Source organism: Leiobunum rupestre, chromosome 10 (assembly GCF_980474605.1).
Source record: "Leiobunum rupestre chromosome 10, qqLeiRupe1.1.hap1, whole genome shotgun sequence".
In the NCBI taxonomy this organism is placed as follows: domain Eukaryota; kingdom Metazoa; phylum Arthropoda; class Arachnida; order Opiliones; family Sclerosomatidae; genus Leiobunum; species Leiobunum rupestre.
Window position 1 is genome coordinate 18,028,732 of NC_143393.1, and position 23,272 is coordinate 18,052,003.

The 23,272-nt window shown below is 35.3% G+C and overlaps 1 protein-coding gene across 1 annotated transcript in view; it reads right to left on the bottom strand.

The window, feature by feature from the left end:
• The window catches only part of LOC149924911 (serine/threonine-protein phosphatase 1 regulatory subunit 10-like), a 28,596-nt gene extending 5,890 nt beyond the window's left edge, over window positions 1-22,706 (bottom strand). Inside the window, exons 1-11 of the mRNA XM_090161674.1 lie at window positions 22,462-22,706; window positions 22,166-22,336; window positions 13,279-13,592; window positions 6,191-6,277; window positions 5,946-6,130; window positions 5,795-5,884; window positions 5,457-5,723; window positions 5,152-5,370; window positions 4,295-5,075; window positions 3,947-4,142; window positions 3,493-3,883 (exon numbers count right to left, since the gene is read on the bottom strand). Of these exons, the coding sequence (XP_090017800.1) occupies window positions 3,493-3,883; window positions 3,947-4,142; window positions 4,295-5,075; window positions 5,152-5,370; window positions 5,457-5,723; window positions 5,795-5,884; window positions 5,946-6,130; window positions 6,191-6,277; window positions 13,279-13,382 (2,320 nt within the window). The 5' untranslated portion in view covers window positions 13,383-13,592; window positions 22,166-22,336; window positions 22,462-22,706. The remainder of the gene's footprint in view (window positions 1-3,492; window positions 3,884-3,946; window positions 4,143-4,294; window positions 5,076-5,151; window positions 5,371-5,456; window positions 5,724-5,794; window positions 5,885-5,945; window positions 6,131-6,190; window positions 6,278-13,278; window positions 13,593-22,165; window positions 22,337-22,461) is intronic.
• Between the last annotated feature and the right edge of the window lie 566 nt (window positions 22,707-23,272).

Genomic DNA, 23,272 nt, shown 5'->3' on the forward strand with positions numbered 1-23,272 from the left:
AGTAGGTGGTTTTTTTCGCCTGTTCTGGGTTTTTTGAGCAGGTTAAAAAGTGTAGCCCTATGACGTCATTTTACTCCAATTATATCTTGACGAAAAAAACGAGTTGGAGTAAGAAGGGAGTAGTTAAAGGTTAAAGGTTATTTATTTGTTTAGTTTTTAAGATGGCGACCGGTGGTGAGGTCATCAATATATGACTCATTTTTCTTATTTATTTAATAATAATAATAATCAGCGAGGCTAATACCCAAGGCACCACCTTAGGCCTAAGTCATCAAGCGACTTTTAAAGTCATTAACTAGCATTTAACAATTAGATTTACGTTATTAAAAACTTGCCACATGTGAAGATGTTCAAAACCCCTCATGTTTTCGTGAAACGAAATTTAAGCAGACGAATTTTCTATATAAGCTAGATTACTCCCTCTACACCTCCTTTCGAGGAGGAGTAAAAAGTGTAACATTTGAGCTCTGGAACAAGCGAACAAAATTCGGAACAGGGTAAATCTTACCCCGAGAACAGGCGAATAAAACGTTTTAGGGTTAATAGTTTACACTTTTTGTCCTCGGACAGGCGAAAAAAAACCATCTATTGACCAATGGAACTTGGGAACCCAGAGTTTTCAAATGCCGGTCTGGCAGTGATGGAAATTTTGTCCCCATAAACGGAACAGGGAAAGGGAAGTCAGAGGAAAAAGTCGCGAAATCTAGAGAAATTCGATACGGGATGATTTTAAAGCGAAGTTAATAATTAAAATGATAAAATTGATAGCATTTGAAAATTTTAGTTGAAGGTGGTTGAGGTCGTACCCCTGTTTTGGTGTTTTAAAAGATAATTAAGAACCAATATTAGAATTAAGGTACATCGTTTTACAGGGATAAATAATTCAAAAATAATTAATATCCCTTTTCCCAGTAGTATAAAGTATAAATTTTGGTTTGAAAATAGAAATTTTAATGTGATGAAAGGAAATTTCTCTTTCTGGCACCACTGTGGTGTGCTCCGTTAACATGCAGGAGCCAGACGCAAATAAAAATTGTATTAGCTAGGGATGCACCGATATGGGTACAGCCGATATATCGGATATTCTTAAAATATATTTGTGCATATAGACTTTTAAAAATTGACCTAATTTTTGGTAGGTGAACAACCGCGTGAGAAAAATTTAATGGCGAGCATGAAAGCTCAAGGCGCTATTGTTTTACAATTAAAAACCCCTTCGCACCGGGATAATTAATTCGCCATTGTATCCACACAGAGCCTATAGACATTGGAATTTTGTTTTCCCGCAGGGATTCTCTATTATACGACTTTGTACGCTTGGTTTTATCGCGGGATATGAATAAAATGTTTTGCTTTATGAAAAATGAGCCTGATTCATGTATATCCTGCCACAAGGGGCCCATATGCAAACAATGATTGTCATTTCACGAAGGGATACGAGGGGGTGGTTAAATTATTCATTATGATAGTGAAGGAAGAGCCAAATTGTACATTTTAGAAATTTCCATCGCTTTCTCGTCAATTATTTAAACAAATTTATGCCATTTTGGTATTTATAATAAAAACCGCCCAAGTTCCATTTAGCTATCCAAACGCAATGATCAAGCAACGTTATCGCAAAAATTGGTTTCCTCTCGATTCACTCTTATTTTATTCCAGCCGAGGTAGAGAGCTCACATCCTGAGGAAATTCCAGCAATTTAAAAACATAAATTTCATCCTGTAACTATTTGACGGTCGAATAGCGGGATTACATCATTTGGGTAATACATCGGCGCTTGAATTACCAACTTGAACGTTCGATGGTGGATCATCGAATTACAGCACAGCTAAACGCAAAAACGTTTCAACTGGTGTACGGAATCATAGAGAATATATATATATATATATATATATATATATATATATATATATGCTATATTCTCTATGACGGAATAGTGTTCCCTTAGTTTAAAAATATCTTAACTTGGCCTTACGTTTTTTTTTATACTAAGGTAAAGATAGATTCTAGACGCGCCCCGTTTTTCGCACATGCGCTGCGTAGACAATGATACGCCTATCTTTCCCGATAGAGGGTCATTTACAAACGTTTTTGCGTTAAACTTGAGAAATTCAACGAATCGGAAATTCGGAATTAATTAATCCATAATAGAAGCCGCAGCGTTTAATCAAAATTTTTAGGGCGTACTATAATTTTCATGGCGTACGATATCGTACCATTATTTCGATAATTCTGCCTCAACGTACTATAATGTACGATAATCTTTAGATTTTTTTAAAAACCTACGAACGATTTATATTTTTCTACTTAAAAATGAATGATATACATTTTCTGTACGCGTAGTCCAGAGTGTGAGTTTATTACTCCTAGCTATTACCGCATTTTTTCAAACATTTTTAAACATACTAAGTTCAGTTAATAATGATAATAGACATTTTGTTTATTTCCCTGAAATAAAACTCCTGTAGTGCTTTAAAAAATCATCTAAATTCAACGCATTTATGTATGAATTAAAATTTATCGCCAAAAAGAAATGTACGATAATTTTCCAGGAAAATCGATAATTTTTTGGCTTAGATACGATAATTTCAGATTTTCGATCTGGCAACGCTGATAGAAGGGAACCGTTTGGATGGCGATTAAATTCCCGCAACTTATGCTATGTCTTATTTATAAAGTAACTAGCTTCTGTTAAACCTGATGGCAGAAATGGTGAAATTCCTTGTTAAATGTAAGTTCATACTCATTTAAGAAGGGTAGGAATTATTTGAGAAAGAAATACGTCAAATTTTAATTACTCAATATTACCTAGGTTTATTTCCCTTACAATTTTACTAAAAACAACTAATTTACAACCTGAATGCAGAAACGGGAAGTATATAATTTACAAAAGAGTTTAGTTTGGCGCGAGGGTTTAGAGAAAATATAAATAACACATCGGTAGAATGGAATTTATATATGCGCCTATCACTTAACGGTCAAAAATTTAATCCTGCGTGGATTGAGACCATTCTGAAGTCCATAAAAATAACATCGGATAGTTTTGAAATTATTCCCTCGTAACAAGCGGGCACGCGTGCGAATAACAAAATGAAATGGAACCGCAATTGTCCAGACATAAAAGGAAGAGTCACGGCTAACGCTCCTCAGCGAAACACACGCACACAAGTCGTCCCAATTTAGTCACAAAAAAATATTCATATACCCGTTTTCTATATTACATCTCCAATCAATGTCTTTAAGGCACTGATAAAATTACATCTCTGAAGTGGTTTTTGTTATATTTCCGCTGTTATAACGCTGGTCCATTAATACCCGGATGTAAAAATTTGCAGCTAGGGCCGAAACGGCAAGTACCACTCATGAAATGTTTACAAGGTATCGTAGGAGGAAATCTTCGGTTTGCTTTATTAAATGAAAAAAAAAGGAATTTCTTTAAAATTAAATAAGTTAATCTTAGAAAATATTATAAAATAAATATTCGAAACTTACGGTTATTCCCGTGGCCGTGATTCATTCTTGGTCCATTGCCCCTATTGTCATTCATATTGCCCATAAACGGTGGTCTCATATTTTGATTTGGCGGGCGATTGAAACCCATATTGGGGTGAAAGATTGGTGGAGGTACTCCAACCTGAGGCAAAGGTCCAACGGAACCAGGGCGAGGACCCATCATCCCTGGCGCATTTGGGAAGAAGTTCTCCTGAGGAATGGGTTCCATTGTTGCGGGCCATTCTGGAGCAGCGCCAGTCCAAATTTCTTGGGTAACGTTATTTGGTAATATCCCAAACTGTGGTCCGGCTACTGGACCATTCATGCCTGGTTGTGGAGAATTTTCTGGCAAGCCTGTTAAATCTGCGTGACCACCTAGGAGGCCTTCTCCCTAAAAATTTAAAAAAATTATTTATAAACCGTACATGCTAAAGGTACGAGTGTTGAAACTTACTTGTGGAAATTGTTGTCCAGTTATGGACATCATGAGACTAGTAAGAACAGGGGGTAGGGCTGGTTTTGGGGGAGGAAGATCTAAACTGGAATAGTCCATTAAAGCGCTTGGATTATTTAAATCATCCAAGGGAATCACAATGGGGTCTCCAGAGGTGTGACTTTCAGGTTCAGGCTCTCCTGGTGTATCAGGAATCCTGAAAAAACAACAAAAAAACAATTATATTATTTTTAGATGCACGTTGAATCATTGGAAAAGCCCGGAGAAATTAGTCATACAGTATTCGAACCGCTGGAAGCTATGGTCCAATGAAAGAAAGGGTAAAAAGTATAATTAAAAAAATCTTACATGTCCTTGGTGAAATATAACTCTTGCAAAGTCGTTTGCTGACGCTGCTTTTGTATGTCCTTTTCTTTGCTGTTCCATCCATGGTCAACTAGTCCTGGAATGGCGTCGACGGGTTTTAACGGCCGCCATGGCGTCAATTCCGACATTTTATCACTCATAAGTCTTTTTGCAGATTCAAACGCGGCCCGTTCTCGTTTCATTTCGAAGGATTTCATTTCACCAAAGTCTTTAACATTGTTAACATTCACGCGTTCCGTTTCGTCAAGTTCAAAATAGAAGAATTCTTTTAAATCTTTGTCCTCCCTCCATTTCACCGACTTCTTCTTGCCCTTCTTCTTGACTATCGATAAAATAGATCTCACTTCTCCCGAAGATCTCGAAGTTTGACTATTTTTTTCCGCATCATCATCAGTTTGACTCTCCGTGTTTGTTTCCACCTTTTCAGATTCGCAATCGGTACTTTCACCCGATTTATCTTTACTCTCATCATCATCATCATCATCGTCAGAATCTTTGGAAGGTTTGTCATCTTCATTATTGTCATCGGGAGAAGCAATTTCTTTGGATTCAGACTCGTCTTTGCTTTCTTTTTCACCCAATTCTAAAGTGTCTTTGTAAAATTGTAACTTTGGTGGGGCATTTACGGGCGAGGTAGGGCTTGGCGGAGTTTTATTTCCTTGGTTTTGAGGACCAGCACCTCTTTTCTTTTTACGAACAGGCTGAGATGGCACCGAAACAAGAGCATCCATAAAACCGGCACTTTCGTGTAGAATATGCACAGCTAAAAAAGAAATTGAAATATAATTAAACCAAAACAGCATGAAAAAAGTATCTATTCGCCCATCTCCGAGACTTACGTCTTGGTTTTGCAGGAATAAGTTTAATTCCACCCGAGGCTGCGGCGCTTTCCGAAGCTGGTGTTATTAAGCTTGAAGGTTTTAGCTTCTTTTCAGAAAAACTGAGTGGCGAAAGGGATCTTCTTTTAGCAGCTTTAGCTACAACCATAGCTGCGTTTCTATCAATAGGCTTATTCTTTTTCGATACTGCCTTTGGAAGTGGGTATTCTTCTATAAGACCTTTTTGTAAAAAAAATTAGAACATTTTTTATATCAATTTACCATTAACTAAATAAAGCTTTGAAAGAGTTAACAAAGATAATCACCAGTTGATCTAAATTTGCCGTGGAATGTTTTTACAGTTTTAGGGCGAGACTCCCTTAATTTATCAATTTCTTTATTCAAATTCGCCGTCTTGGGAACTTCAATCTCGACGTCCTCCAAATTATCATCGTTGCTTTTTTTGCGCTCACTGGTGATGGTTGAGATACCAGAGTGACGACTCTTACGCCCCTTTTTCAACCATTCTACCTCAGGTTGTTCCTCTTTAACTTCAGTTTTATCTTTCTTCTTTCTTTTCTTAGAACCTTTTTCTAAAATTAAAATCAATATTCAACTTTTTTACTAAATTGGTTTAAAATAAATTATTCAAATAATAATTTACCAGCTTTATCAGAAGTCTGTAAATCTTTATTCGCTCCGGTAATAAGCTTCATCCAATTACCAACTACACTTGTGGATAGTTTTTTAACATCTGTAAATTAAAAATCAGAATTAATATGACGAATTAAACCTATTTTCACATCGTTATTTACCTTCATCTTCAGTTTTGCCGAGAGATTTTACTAATTTAGCGGTATTATTTTCCTTTAATCTCTCAACAGTCATGGGTAAAATTTCACAAAGCCGTAAGAGTTCCAACAAAAAAGGCCAATTAGACCCTTCTTTTGCTTCCATAATCCAAGAATTAATAGTATTCCAGCCATCTTGGTCTAAAAATCTACAATAAATATTATTTAGTAAATTTATTCTAACAATCGGAAAATAATGATAAACGTACTTGTTCAACACATCAGGGTTGGTTGATATTAGCACATGAACATAAATACACCGGCTGACTAACTTCTTTGAAAATTTTTTCATCAAACTATAAATTAAAAAAAAAACAATAAATATACAAATCAAAGATGTAAAGAGATATAGGTTTTCGATTGGCGTACACCTACAAAAAGACAAAAGGTAAAGTCAGTAAGATCAAGCTGGTAGACTATAAGCATGGCTATGCAAACGCTGACAGGTCCCACTGTCAAGTGTAGAATACAATACTTAAGAAGCATTATCGAAGTTGACAGTGTGTTTCTAACGCGGTTACTTCTTATCTCTTATTGTAAAAACAATCGCGACTGTATAGATAATTTATTAGTTAAAACAGGTGGTGTTACAAACAAAAAATGAAAACTTTAAAATTAGAGAGATTTAATTAATAGTGGAACGTTAAAGATTTGGTCAAAATAAAAATAATCTTTTGAGTAAAATGCGTTAATAAAAAATAAATAAAAAGGGAATAGTAATTAAAATAAAGGTGTTTTTGGAAAGCACTAAAAGTACTTTCACGCTTAGAACGCTTTAAAGAGACCAGTTGACCCAGAAATGGATCTAAGGGGAACGGGTGTCATTACGATTTAAGAGTACTTTTTTCCAGAGATAAAATTTAACTCTAAAAATATTTAGTGTAGCCAATGATACCAAATGGAAATATGTACAGGAATTATCAACTTAATAAAGATTGCCCATTTATAAATAACGTAAAAGCCACGAAAAATATTACCGCGCCTCTAGGAGGAAAAAAAACTCAATATCAACGCATTTTTTAAACCAGTTCCAAAGTCCCAACGCCGAGTCACGAACCCCATTCCCTTTCAACAAGTTGGTTAAGACCCCAATATAGCCCTACTCAGAGGATCAGCCACTGGGGGCTTATAAGGGGGAAGAAAAAGTGAAACGTAATGCTTAAGATACGAATTTCGTACCAACCCCCCCCCCAATCGGGAAAAAGTTCGGCTTCCTAGGTTTGGGAAACACTAACAATATAACTAGACGCCTGCCAACTTCTTTAAAAGCGTATGGAAATGTGTTTGACTACGAACAGATCACTCCAAATTAAACGCTCAAATGATTAAACAAAATTAAAATCAATTTAGTAGCGTTGGTTGATAATTAAGTGTTTATAAATGTTTAAATTATTAGTGAACCACCTTACAGAGTGGTCTAACCCTCGTCTGTTTGCCCTAAGCCCGACCATTATTCTTGAAAGTATCGTACACTCGACCCCTTCCAATACCCAAGCCTGCTACATGGTACCCCACTGTCCCTGGATGATCTCTAACACACAAGGATGTAGTGGCGGATACAGAAAAAAATCAAAGGGGGGAGGGGGCGCTAAAGACATCTTGAGCTATGGGTATAATAAAAAATCATCAAGTCACATGCAAAGCTTAAGCGTCAAGGGAGGGAAGCGCCCCCCATATGTATCCACCACTGCAAGGGTGTAAATTTTAAACGCGTAACAATGGAAGGTCATCAGGCCCGACACTCGAACTAGGAAATACACGGTCAAAACCTTTAAATCTAAAAAAAGACCGCCACCTGACCCCTCCCCATGTACATTGTCTAAAAACTATAAAAGGTTAACTATAAAAAAATTCTAATATTTTAGACAGACAACGATTTTAAGCCCATTAGACAGAAGTCCCAGCATATAATGACGGACAGCGACAGTAAACCCAACAGCCCGAATTACTATCGTATAAGGACAGACAACTATGTTAAATCCATTAACCCGAAATCCTAGCGTATAAGAACAGCGATGTACGTGACCCATAAAGCCAAATTAATCGCGCTTCCTAGGGGAATTTCGGCATAATTATAAACCCGTTTTTAAAGTCATAGTTGTTCCGAGGTTATCGCGTTCTTTGTGCCAATGTATATAGTAATAAATCCTTTAAATTCTTTATTTTTCAAACTGACACAAAAAAGGAGTCGATGCCTTTTTGGAAAAAAAATCCAATTTATTTTATGAAAGTGATACAGAACAAAACAAATACTCAGGAAATCCCCCCTGGCGAAATGGTATACTTTAAGTGGGCGTCTGATCACTTTTGAACAAAATCACGAAAGAAAACAATTCCTAAAATGCTATATTTTACGAGCGTAATCCACGGCAAAGTACAGCATTTTAAGCACTAGAAAGAACTCAAATTCATCTCAATTGAAGTAATTTTTCGAGATTTTGTAGGGCGTAAGAAGCCGGGTTTTATACATCTTGAAGATTACAATACAACGCGTTACGTAACACTACCCCGATTATAATAACCAACGCATCTCCAATAGGGGGGGGGGGGGGAGCGATTAGAAAGACGGGGAATAAAGAAGGAGATACGGCAGGTATAGGATTTTTATGGTGCCCAGTTTCGGTTTAACAAAAAAAACAAGTTAGCTAAGTCCGCTTGATATATTTCACCGCTAGGGGGAGAAAAGTAGGACATAGTTATTACCTTTGTCTACACTGTCAGGTTACAGGCACTCTTTTTCGTGGTTGCTTTCGTAAAGACGTGGGGAGGGGGTAGATGCTCGTAACAAACCTCTTTCGGAAAGGGACTATAAGAGTTCATATTCTACCTATGATAACGTTTTTATGCTAGTTTTTTACCAGAACAAACCGATAAATACAGGAGAAATAAACTTTGGTGACATTGAAAACTTCCTGTTGTCTGTTGATCTAGTGTTTTATCTGAATTAACTATATTCATTTAATTATTTATTGCGCAAGAACTGAGAAACCAGAAATTCCGTCAATATGATATTACAAAAAAACGCCTAGTTAAATACTACCTGCAATAGGGAGTTTATGAACTTCTGTATTTACTACATAATGAAAGAAACTATAATAAGGTTATGATATTTAAGTCACCTAGGACAGAAGCCACAGGAAAACGAAGGTCTTTCTGCCTTTGTCAATGGTATTTGATAACACCGATTTTAAGTATACTGTTAATAGGTTTTTTCGAAGCTCTAAAACAATAACTTTCGCCAACCTATTTGGTTGTTAAAAGCGGGGTAGGAACAGTGGCGGATACAGAAAAAACTCAAAAGGGGGGGGGGGGAAGCACTGAAAGATATCTTGAGCTATGGGTGTTATAACAAATCATCAAGTCACATGCAAAACTTAAGCGTCAAGGGCGGGGGGCGCCTCCGCATGTATCCGCCACTCGGGAGGAAATAGTATTAGATCGAGATAGAAGGTACGGTTTATTAATAATTTTCGTGTATCAATGACAGTTGCGTAAATAATGACCCCACAATGGGGGGGGGGGGGCTCAAAGGGGCCCCATAATGGAGGAGGTCTCCACTCGTCCCTTATTAACGCCACTGATTACAGGGGCCCCCAAAAAGGGTTTCGCGGGGGGGGGGGGAGACTTTAGCTACGCCACTGATCAAAGCTGACTAGAAAGCGATTTTTTTTAAATAGCTCTTTGAAATAAAGCGTCTTTCTGCCTTTGTCAAAGGTCTTAGATAGGGTTAATAGGTTATTCCGAAGCTCTAAAAGAATAACTTTCGCCAAACAAAGACATTTACCTGTTTGGTTTTTAAAAGCGGGGTAGGAAATAGTATTAGATCGAGAAAGAAGGTACGATTTGTATTCGTAATTTTCGTATATCAAGGCTAACTAGAAAGTGAGAAATTTAAAAAATAGCTCCTCTGGGAATCATCACGGAGATGATTACTAATTATTATATATCTATATATATATATATATATATATATATATATCTATATTATAACATTAAAGATGGCGATATGAAGTTAATCTTAATTTTCCCATTAATTTATTATGTGTGTTTTTTTTCCAACCCAGCCCACTTTAGAATAAAAATTATAACTTTAAATTATTTTAACCAGAGCCACCTGGGTGATAGAAATTAAACTAGAAGCTTTCAATAGGAGCGAAATTTCCCGCCAAATGGCGGAAGGATACATCACGTCACTGCATAAAATTTACCGCGTTATATTACTCCGCGTAAAGGTGTAAAAATTACATTAACTAGGGATACTTATAAACTTTATTTTAATGAATGGCTTTAACGGATATTTATAATCCATACTTTTCAGTTTCCACTATATAATAGTTTGTCATAACACTGACGTATTTTCTTGTAATTTTTTTAGCCTACATTTTAGAAAAAGTTTCCTATTGGTAACCGAAATTAAATTCCCGGTACCGTGGCAGCCCTGTTTTTAAATTAACCCAGTAAAAATATTTTAAGGCTTTAATCTAAATAATAAATATAATTACCTATATACTATTAGGATAAATCATTTTTTAGAGAAAATAGTTCCCAACACTAACTGAAATTTTAAAATCTGTTTTGAGACTAGACCTTTCAATGTTTTTATTATTACTAGTCGTTCATTTTCAATCCTTTTTATAGCTCCAGGTATTTGAACGGCTATGGGAAGCGGATTAAAAAAATCAAATTTATAATCGGAGGGTGGTCTTCGGAATTTCGTAATATAATTTTATGGAACCAAATAAAAAGGAGGAAACCAAACTCTTGGAACAAAGGAAATTTTGCCGTACAGCACAAAAGCTTAGAATAAGAAGGATTTGGAATAGGGTATAATATATTAATAGCCCCATCCCGGGAATTTCTATTTGTTAGTAAAGATTTGATGAAAAATCTTCGTAAAAAGTCACTTGGAAGGAAAATATGCCTGGGAGCGTTTATAAAGCGTCACGCTCATTAATTTCATTGGAGCGTGCGTCAGTGATTATAATAAATTTCCCCCAAATAGTCACATAGAACCCCCGTAAATTATGGAATTACTTTATTGCGTACGTGATTGTACTTACCATTCAAGTAGCAAAACCAAAACGCGATCTTCGAAGGCTCTAATTTAACTTAAAAGAACTCAGAGGGTACTTTTATTTTTTTAACGATACGAATTTATCCGTCGTTAGATGGCGCTGTGATGATGAATGAAAGACGAGAAGCGAGAGTATCAACCAGCTTGGAAACCAGGTAGTGGAAGGATTCTTGAACGTCAGAAGTCGCGTCCTTTGAAAACCGTCGTTTTTTTTTAAGAAAATTTAAGTCATTAAAAAACGCGTAATTTTTAACCGTAAAATTTTCAACGGTAAACTAATACACGTTCAAGATGTATTAAACCCACATTTTGGCGCAGAGTATTCTTGAAATACTCGTCATAACCCGTACGACTCATTTGAATATTTTTTTCTTCAAACTACGGGGTAAATTCAACAATACTCCGAAGCCCACTTCTTACTCTAAAGAGTTTTGGCGAGAGGATATTAAGGGGGGTGCTTACGCTGGACCCATTAGCACCTACTTTTAGGGAGAGTTCTTGATTTCTAGTTTAATAGAAAAAACCCCCCTAGGATCCTCGGTTACTGTCAACTTCGAAATGCAATTCGGAGCGATTTCAAAACTCCTTCGATAGAGTGGACCAAAAAAAATGAAATTATTTGATCAAGATTAAAGTTTCGTGTTCGGCAGAGCCGGAAAGAGGAAACGTCACGTTCCAACTCCCCAGGAACTGTCGGAGAAACAAAATAGAAAAGTTAGTTGGTTTCAGGCTCCGAAGCTTGAAGAGCTCAGAGCTAGGAACGACCAATCAAAACATACAAATGACACTGTCTTCTGGAAAAAAAGTTTCGTTAAAATATCAGCCTATAAGTATGCGAAACTTTTAAAACTCTTTGAAAACATTTTAGTGGCGCGAAAAACGTTTACAGGGGCATTGTTATTTACTTAATTTTAAACAGATTTAATTTAAATATTAATATTTTTCAGATTGGTTTTTCGACATTGCCAAATATTTAAACTAATTTAAAATAGTGCACTTTGCAGGGTTGTTAATTTATTTTTTAATAAAATCAAAAAAATTATTAAATTACTCCTCTTAATTATGGTTAATTAATACATGCAATTTAGAATACTCTTGAATTATAATAGGCGATTTAAACAACGAATGTTTAAAAAATCATTTCACTGAAATCGTGATTTAAATTATAACAACCCTGATACTTAAATTAAAAATTGCTTAAAACGGAGAATGTATTTATACTTAAGGAGAATTTTTTAAGATTTGTGGTTTTCCCAATGAGATACCGAACCCATTTGATTTACAAATACATTCTTGATAAAACATTTTCTCCAACGTTCTTAGAAGCCACAACTTTAAATGCGTTCATAGAGCCAATAGGCGCTTCAATAAAAGAGCCTCTTTTTTTACGTGTCGAAAAGGGGATGCTGAATGAAATGTCCGGATGGTTGGTTACCACATACGTCTGGCTAGCCAAAGACGCCCACTACAATCCATACTCGAGCCAAGTCAAGTCAATTAGGTTCCACATTCACTTAATAAACTAAGTTTTACATTATTAATGGTTTAATTATTCGAAATGCAAAAACGAGTGTTGACGCGTAAACACTTCGTGACTTCGTTTAGGCCTAACAATTTTTTTACTCGTTGACGCAAAAAAAAAATCCGTTAGGCCTAACGCAAGTTTTGCGCGTCGACACAGCGTTGCCAGACGTACGAAAATTATCGTATATGTCGATAATTCAGAGGTGATTTTTAGGACGTACGATAATTTTAACATGGTACGATATAGTACGCTATTTTGGATTACGTACGATAATTATTAAATTTCGCAAAAAACCTGTTAAAGCTACAGCTTATTAATATTCGATTTTTGTTTTAGTCAAATTTCTTTCAATAGGTGATAACTTAATTTAAAAAATTTATTTATCATAACCAAAACAATATTTCCGCAAAATTAAAATTTACAACCAATTTTCAGGCGTACGATAATTGTTTTCTGAAAAGATAGTTTTACTTTTAAGGACCTGGCAACGCCGACGCAAAAATACTGTGTTAAGCCTAAAGCAAGTTTTTCGCACCGACGCAAAAATACTCCGGTTAGGCCTAAAGAATTTTTTTTAAACATAAGCCTTACAAGGACCACACAAAGAGTAGGTTTTATTGAAGCGCCTATTGAAAGTAAAATGGTGATAAACGAAAAAATATTATAAAATGAAAAAATAGTCCGCGAATGGTTCTCACCTGGATAGTCTGGGAACTTCGTTGTCACTTTTGATGCCTCCCTGAGTGGAGAGAAGGGAGCTCAGCGCCTTCAACAGTTGCAACGGATCAAACGGAGCCTGCATGACCACGTTAGATGGGGCGCATTTAATGTTTCGAGGGCAAGTGGGGTGACAAGATACACGATTCTCGCCAAAGTTCAACAAAGCTTCAATTTCAGTCCGGTTTTTAATGTCCGGCTCTCAGTAGCTTACCATTTACTAAAGTCGCTCACACATAAAAGCCCATTTAATAGAGTGCATTTTTCAAATATTTTGATTTCAAAATATTTATTTCTGAAAATAACAAAGAGTTTGATGAATTATCAATAGTCGCAAATACTTAACGGTAACGCCCAATAGCGTCAATTCTAAGATTAAAATAATGAAAATTCCCAAAATTATATTTATGAGATACGAGTAACCATCCATTTTTCTAAAAAAATTAAACGCGTAACTTTCGATGGACGCAATTTTCCCACCAAAACACTAACGCAGGCTGACCAGAAGAAAAAAATTTATAGGAAAAAGAGTAATTTTATAAGAAATTATAGGAACGTTTGAGTTTATAGGAAATTATAGGAATAATTTAAAGAAAGATAAAACCAATAATTTTAAATGAACTTTGGTGTAATATTAATATTATACATGTATATGAAAACATCAGACTTTGTGTCTAGAAAATGTATTAAAGTAATATTACATTTTCATTTCAAAAGAGCAGCCAGCCGTGAAACCCGATGAAATTAATGCTTTAGTGAAAGGCTGGCTGGCTGGCCTTCCATCGAACTTTAAAACTATATTGAAAGCAAAGTGTGAAGTATAAAAATAGGAAAATAGTCCAATTAAAAAAAATTAAGAATTCTAGCGATAACATGAAAGCCAATTAACTAAACTTGATTTAGATTTATATTTGGTTTTGCTTTGAATTTAAGTATTTTTTGTTTAAAAAACTATTTGGAATTTTATAATTACTCCATTGAAATACATTGCGATTAAAATCAATAACCGTTGAAATAGGGACATTCAAGTTGCACATTTATTAATTTGAAAATTAAGAAAACCACTATTGCACGATAAAAGTTTTTTATTTTAAATAAAATTTAAATTAACAGTTTTTAATCGTACAATAGTGGTTTTCTTAAATTTTAAAATAAAAAATTAACAAACCACCATCATAGTATAAACCTTTAAAAAGTATTTCGTGCAGTGAATAACTCGAATTTCCTGTGGAATCGGATCGGAATATATTAGAGCTATCCATTAAAAAACGCCGCAATGAGCAGTTATCAGATTGATATCTTATTTTTGGTTAGGGAATGGATGAAAAGGGGTAACGTTTCGTTAGGGAATGGATGAAAAAGGGTAACGTTTCGTTAGGGAATGGATGAAAAAGGGTAACGTTTCGTTAGGGAATGGATGAAAAAGGGTAACGTTTCGTTAGGGAATGGATGAAAAAGGGTAACGTTTCGTTAGGGAATGGATGAAAAAGGGTAACGTTTCGTTAGGGAATGGATGAAAAAGGGTAACGTTTCGTTGGGGAATGGATTGGAAATTGGTAACGTTTCTTTGGGGAATGGATTGGAAATTGGTAACGTTTCGTTGGGGAATGGATTGGAAATTGGTAACGTTTCGTTGGGGAATGGATTGGAAATTGGTAACATTTCGTTAGGGAATGGATTGGAAATTGGTAACGTTTCGTTAGGGAATGGATTGGAAATTGGTAACGTTTCGTTGGGGAATGGATTGGAAATCGGTAATGTTTCGTTGGGGAATGGATTGGAAAACGGTAATGTTTCGTTGGGGAATGGATTGGAAAACGGTAATGTTTCGTTGGGGAATGGATTAGAAATTGTAACGTTTCGTTGGGGAATGGATTGGAAATTGGTAACGTTTCGTTGGGGAATGGATTGGAAATTGGTAACGTTTCGTTGGGGAATGGATTGGAAATCGGTAATGTTTCGTTGGGGAATGGATTGGAAATCGGTAATGTTTCGTTGGGGAATGGATTAGAAATTGGTAACGTTTCGTTGGGGAATGGATTAGAAATTGGTAACGTTTCGTTGGGGAATGGATTAGAAATTAGTAACGTTTCGTTGGGGAATGGATTGGAAATTGGTAACGTTTCGTTAGGGAAATGGATGGAAAGGTAACTTTTGGTTAAGCAATGGATGGAAAAGGTAACTTTTGGTTAGGGAATGGAGGGAAAAGGTAACTTTTGGTTAGGGAATGGAGGGAAAAGGTAACTTTTGGTTAGGGAATGGAGGGAAAAGGTAACTTTTGGTTAGGGAATGGAGGGAAAAGGTAACTTTTGGTTAGGGAATGGAGGGAAAAGGTATATATTTGGTTCGGGAATGGATTTTTCCTCCGGAAGCAATAATTTATATTGGAAATGAAAGAAAATGATAAAATCTATATACAAATATTTGAAATTTAATGGGATGAAAATTAATATTATTTTGACGGGAATGGGATGGGAATGGATATTTGGACGGGAATGGATATTTCGACGGGAATGGGATGGGAATGGATATTTTGACTTGAATTCGGATGGGAATGGATATTTCAACGGGAATGGGGTGGGAATGGATATTTCAACGGGAATGGGGTGGGAATGGATATTTCGACGGGAATGGGGTGGGAATGGATATTTCGACGGGAATGGGGTGGGAATGGATATTTCGACGGGAATGGGACGGGAATGGATATTTTGACTTGAATTGGGACGGGAATGGATATTTTGATTTGAATTGGGACGGGAATGGATATTTTGATTTGAATTGGGACGGGAATGGATATTTTGATTTGAATTGGGACGGGAATGGATATTTCAACGGGAATGGGGTGGGAATGGATATTTCAACGGGAATGGGGTGGGAATGGATATTTCAACGGGAATGGGGTGGGAATGGATATTTCAACGGGAATGGGGTGGGAATGGATATTTCAACGGGAATGGGGTGGGAATGGATATTTCAACGGGAATGGGGTGGGAATGGATATTTCAACGGGAATGGGGTGGGAATGGATATTTCAACGGGAATGGGGTGGGAATGGATATTTCAACGGGAATGGGGTGGGAATGGATATTTCAACGGGAATGGATATTTCGATAGGAATGGGATGGGAATGGATATTTCGATAGGAATGGGGTGGGAATGGATATTTCGATAGGAATGGGGTGGGAATGGATATTTCAACGGGAATGGGATGTGAATGGAAATTTTTCAACGGGAATTTAATTCAAATCGACAGTTTCAAAGGGAATGGGAATGCAAATGGACATATGAACGGCAATGGATAGTTTCAACGGGAATGAGATGGAAACGGATAGTTTCAAAGGGAATGGGATGGGAATTGATATTGCGTCTGCTTCAATTGCAGCTCTAGCGTATATATATAGGTATGTGGTTTTTTATATTCTTCATCAATAAAAATGGAATTGTAGCTTTAATGATAAAGGTAGCGTAAACTTCGTAACTCATTATTCCCTGGAATCGCTGTGATAATGCAAGATTCCCCATGCGAAATAATTTTGAAAAGAAAACATTCTCAAATAGAAAATAACGACAAAAAAGTGGTAGCCTTGGGCGAATCGTACTAGCACATTTATCAACATATAACACCCAAAATTGCTTACAGGGAAACAAACAATTGGGGCGAAACCTTAAAAATTTTGATTTTAGCGCTTTTATTCTACTAGATGGCGCCAATTTAAACCTATTTCATGGTAAGATAATAAATACTTGTTGATTTATTACAAATTAACACTATTTTAAGTGATGCTTTAGGTAAAAGCTACAGAAAAATTAACTGAAAAGAAACAAGAAAATCTTTTTCACTGTTACTGCATAATTTAAAATACCTAAGTTTCGGACTATTGGCGCCATCTAGTACGATTTCAAGTGTTCAAAAATCTTCTAAGAAAGTTACTCCCGTGAAATGATCTTATACCGCTCTACGCTAACACAGAACTGCTATCAAGAAAAACCCACTTTTAAGTACATTATCCTCAGATATTATAAACTGTTAAAGGGAATCCAGATCCATTTAGAAGATAAGGTCAATAGAGGTTATTGCGATCAAAATATTTTGGTGGGGTATCAACCTTAAATTGTTTAAACAAGAATGTATTTATTTATACTCAGGGAGAATTAATATGTCAAGATTATTTTTAGCGGTTCTCCAATTCCACCCGTTGGGGCCCCCGGTATGCTCCTCCGCTTTATTAAAATCAAATAATACTGCAATCTCATTGATTCTTAAAAATTACGTTTTTCGATCCGATTAACGCTGCTGCGATGACGCAAAAAATAAGACCGCCTCCTTTTTTCCTCCCTCCCCACCTTAGCGTGACGGGGTTAGGGCCTCAACGTGTCCGTCGATAATCTCGACATATTCATTCTCCCTGAGTATAAAAATACATTCTTGGTTTAAATAAAATTAAATAATGTGTTGCTACTTTGGTCTACCTAACCATAAAATAAAAACTAATCAGTTTAGCCTAAGCACATTACCCTCACATTGGGGTAAGTGTGATAAGGGTTCTAGCAACTTGGTACTCTTTGGTCATGGTTGGCATTTTGAGCATTGGGTTTTCTCTCACGGTCTCGGTGAAGTGGATGTGATCATCTGGAATTTAGGGGCGATACGTAAAGTATTTAAAGGCCGACTACATAAATCTTCGGTTTACTCTGTCTTTCACTGGAAGTAGGCTGACTGCATGGCACTGCAGTAAGCCTACTTCCAGTGAAAGACAGAGTAAAACGAAGATTTATGTAGTCGGCCTTTAAAACAAATTCAATTTACTTTTAAGTTGCCCTTTCAAAAACCTAAATTTGGAGTTTATTAATAAAATTATTTTTAATTTTAATTGTGTTATTTACTTTAAGTTAAGTTACTTTAACATTATTTCGTCGATATTTCAATTATGTTTAATTAAAAGGCATTGATCACAATAGCCAAAGAAAGTTGGCTTTAGTGTCTCAAGTGACAGCCTTTATGTAAACGTTTGCTTAACTTAATTCGTTAAACCAATTGTAAACTTTAATAGGGTTCTGAATAGCGTAATCATCTAAAAGACAGCGGACTGGGGTTTACCGAAAACAATTTAGGTTATTAAATACTTGAATTGGCAACTCCAGTGATTAGAATTTCTGGAAACAAACACTAAATGCGACAAACTATTTGAGAAACAAACAAAAGTTTTTAAATTCGAAATAACGAGTCAAAGTTCATGGTTTAACGTATGCGTTTACCATGGCAACGGTACTAAGATAAAAAATATCTGATTATAGCTGTAGTCGATTATTCGTGTACAATGGGAGTGGGCGGGCTACACTTGACTGAAATTTTAGATGTGACCAGAAAAATGACAAAATCCTTATCTCTAAGCATACAGATAAGAACGTGAAAAACAATTTTTTTCAAATCCAAAAAGTTTTTGTAATAATTATTGAAGTTAATGCCGTTAAAATACAAAGCTTACGAAATGAAACTATTTTTATCATGCCTGGAAGACGTTTAAACGAGCGATTTTAAGTGTTACTTACGCTAATAATTTCGAACATTATTTAATGGAGTTGGGAACTAAAAAATTCTTGCAAAAGTTAATTTAAGCTGACTTACGATATATTGCGTTTTACTATTTAGCTTGAAAAATTAGTGTTGTCAAAAGTATACAATAATCCAAATGAATATATTATTATTAATATCAAATAATTAATACTTGAGAGAATTCAAGGTTCACAGTAAACGTTTACATAAATAATGTAAAAGGCTGCGTAAATTACCATCTAAATCTAATATCGAAATTGTAAATGTTAACAATAGAAAAGTCATAATTGTTTTTATGCAACAATCCTAAATTGGAATAGTTTGGGTTTTACGTTACAAATCTTCTGCAATTGCAGACTATTTTAAACGGCGCAAGACTGGAAAATGGTCTTCGTATAGCTTCAAACTTGGCAGGGTGGGTCGTCATTTTCATCCACCTTTTAAGATGGTGTACAGAGAGTAAAATTCTTTCGTAATGACGTTTCGTGACGTCACCCACGCCTTTTAGAACGAAATGTTTAATATTCAAACAGTAATAGAAGCTAAATAAAGTAAACATTTTTGCTGCAGCAAAAGTTCAGTTTGTTAGAAATGTTGACTAATGGAAGTGGCAAAGTGCAAATCTACCTTTAGTGGTTCGATCACTAACGTTTTCAAGGGTCACATTGTTTAAACAATAACCCCTGCGACAAAAAAAACTTAATTCCGTTTCGGTGTATATAATTTTTTTAAAACTTAACTGGAAATCTGTGAATTTACATTTTAGATGGCAATGGCTAACAGTAAAATCATCAATTTCCAAAAAATTCAAGGGTTTTTTTGGTCGCACAACCCTTAATGGCTTTTAAGGGCCATAACGAGGGGGGGGGGTCTATGAACCTAATTTAGCCACCTATATAATATTCCACGATATTTCACAACCAAATTGGGTAAAATAGGTACCAATAGGAATCCATACCACTACTTGGAATGCTTATCGCGGAAGATTTTCGTCTCTATGTGGCTGAAATTTTATTTGACGTCACTATATTTACTTAACCAATAGCTACGTGAGTGGGGAGTGCGTGCCGACGGGTTTTTTCTCTCGTAGGCGGGGCCAAAGCCGTCAGAGTGATCTTACCATACGCGATACGCCAAGATAAGCATTCCAAGTAAAGGCATGGATTCCTGGTACCAAATATAATTTTATTTATAATAATAATTAACTCTTAAAACTTCTTAAGGGGAAACCGAAGTACTTTTGAGATAACTCAACGCGGGAGTAGTTCCCAGGTTTAAAGTAATCTTTAAAACGTATTTAGCTTTTAATTATTCCAAAAAATAGTTAATTAATTAATAAAAAATAAAAAGTATTTGAAATAGCTGGTGCTTTTTCGATTGTTTTTTTAAATAGGGTACTTTAAAAGACCAAATCATTATTTTAGGGCGGTTTAAGGACCTTAAAGAGAAACATTTTAGGTTAGTTTAGAGATCTGGTGGGAGTTCGAATATATTTAAAAACTTTAATTTTAATATTAACCCCCCCCCCCCCGTGTCGTGATGTGATTTCCTTCCAAAGTTTTACGCTCATCAGCAGAGCTAAATATTATTCTGACCCATTCGAAACATGTTTTTGTGTTAATAATTAATAATTATCCACTAGGCTAATATCTAAGGCTCCACCTTGGTCCCAAGTCATCTAGCGACTATTTTTAAATGCCAGTAGCCTAAGTCAATAACTAATTATGATTCATAGCAATTAAAATCTGTGCGGTAATTAGCCAGTTTAAACATCTGGCTTATAATGCTTAATAATCCTTATATACTTATCATAATAAAAATTAATTTTTGCACTACTGAGATAGATTTCATATCAGAAACTTACGATATTTATAAAAAATGTGTGATAAAGATCAAATAAATTATCTGCAAGTCAAAATTAATTATAAAAGTTTTAACAATTCTTAAGGGAAAAGATAAATACAAATTAAGTAATTATCTTTAGTAATAAATTGTATTACTGGTCAATAACAACTATGCTTAATTAGCTAAACTAATAAGATTTACAATTGCAAGGGTTTTCAAAGAAAACTAGCAGTATTACTTAATAGCACACAATGATGGGTTAAAGCCAGTTCATTAGAACGTAAAAGGTAAATCTTAATCATTATTAATCCTCACAAAATATAATAAAATGTTTTAGTGTCCCTGATTTTTTTTGTCAACCAAACTATTTCCCTGATTTTTCCAAGTTTCCCATTTTTGCAGAGACATTGCCAAGATCAATAAATTAGGACTTAAAATGGAAACAGGGTTGCCACAATATTTTCAGATTTCCTGGCCATTTTAGAGATTTTCCCTGATCTTTTTAAGGCCAAAATTAGACCATTTTTAACCACATTTTGCAAGTTAACCAAAAAACTTCTGATAAAAATCTTCCAACACTTTCAAGATAAAATAATAAAATGCCCAAATATTTACAAATTCATAAAATTCCCCAAATTTCCAGAGCTCTGGCAACCCTGTTTTTAAATTCCCTTATTTTCCTGGGCAGAACTTACCAAAGGTAATAAAGTAATTTGTCAATAAATCTAACCATCGTAACATTTCACCATACTGAGAAGTACATTTCACCATATAATTATGATAAACCTGCCCAGTCAATCTGTAAAATCAGTTTACGGACAACAATTTGTCTCTTCCATTTAGTTTTGATATATATAACTTTTCTCTTGGGATTGGGTTTGATTCGCACTTTCCACACAACTTTTGGTACTAATTATATTTTAAGTACTCAGGCGATGGCGATGACACAGGGACGAGTTATTCAAAGCATTTCAATAAAGTATTATGTGGTCTACAGCAGTAGCGAAACCAAATGTGTTGTAAGAGGGGAGAGCGAGTTACTGTAATACGATGGACCAAAATTTTAAATATGTAAATTCAAACTTTTGAGCGGAAGGAGGAAAGAGAAGACTGCTCAAGAAACTTAAGTTTAGCCATACAGTTACAACCAAGCATACTCAGTACCAGTAATTAAAATAATACTAGCAAATTAAACCGTTTATATCAATATGGGTGTAACACCATTAACCTTGCTACAAATCCACCCATGTAGAAATCCAATCACACAGGGTTTAGCTTAATGACTAGATGTCTCTTGAAAACTATTAAAATTCATATAGTAATTAATTAGGGTCACAAACTTAAATATTAAAATTATAGGGCTTATTATAAAAACTGGTACAGTTTATATCAGTGTCTTTTTAAAGAAAATAAAAAGACCCTGTTTATATATTCATACATACGTGCAAATTAAAATATATTACTCTTACCAATAACAAAGTTTAAAGATGGTTTGATAAATCGCCTCTCAAAAGTATCTGGGTGCGCAGAATAATGGCCGCTCGTAGTCGTGGCTGCTACGCATCCGCTGAAAATGGCGATGGCGAAGGAGATTCTAGGAGGCCGTTCACAAATCTCTCAACATCGCGAAAATCAATAATCTGGAAGACGTAGGATACACGGAATAAGAAAATGGAATACCGAAATTGCGAGACTTTTTGCCTTATTTTTTAGTTAATGAATGGATTTAAATTTAAACGCTATCGACGAAGAAACGTCGTATTACCTTCACTAGCGGGTTATGACGCCATATTGGGACGACTGATTAACTGAATAGAGGTCTAATTTTACGCTTTTTGAAAATGGATCTTCACTTATTTCATACAATAATACAGGAAAGTTTATATCAGTCAGTACTCAAAAGTTTCAAGTAACAACAATAATACATAAATAAATCAAAATTTGTTGTTCAAAGTGTACGTATATCGAACAAGTTCAAGAGCGCAGCGACAAGCCTTCCTTCGTCGAAAACGCGAAATTACATTCTGGGAAATTATGACGTCATCGGCCTCCCAGATCCAGAATCGGAACATGTGACTATGCGCGCGCATCACATTTTCGCTTTACGAGCTAGCTCGTGCTTCCATCTTTTATTAAATATTTAAAGTAGACAATTTTAATTATAATAAATTTTTTGATTTTAAAAATAGTTAAAACAATTTAAATTGTGATAAATTTTTTTCTTTGAAATTCTAAAGAATTATTTAACATCAAAATCTAATTTTGTCTACAATGGTATAGTTTCAATGTTGCTGAAGAGGGTACGATCTACCGATAAAACTGGAATCATTGTTAATGAGGAAACCCTCGAAATTCAAAACGAGATAAAATAACCTTTACTTTGGAAAAATAATTATTAAGTGTTCAAACGGAATATAAAACTGACAGTAGCGGCGCTAAGGGTGAACTGAAGTGGGCTTTAGCCCCCCTGCATTTCTGAGGGGTCACATATTTATATTAAAAGGGCCACATATTTATGATTAAGAGGCCACATATTTCAATTAATGAATTTTCTTTATCTCTAGAAATTTGTTTGG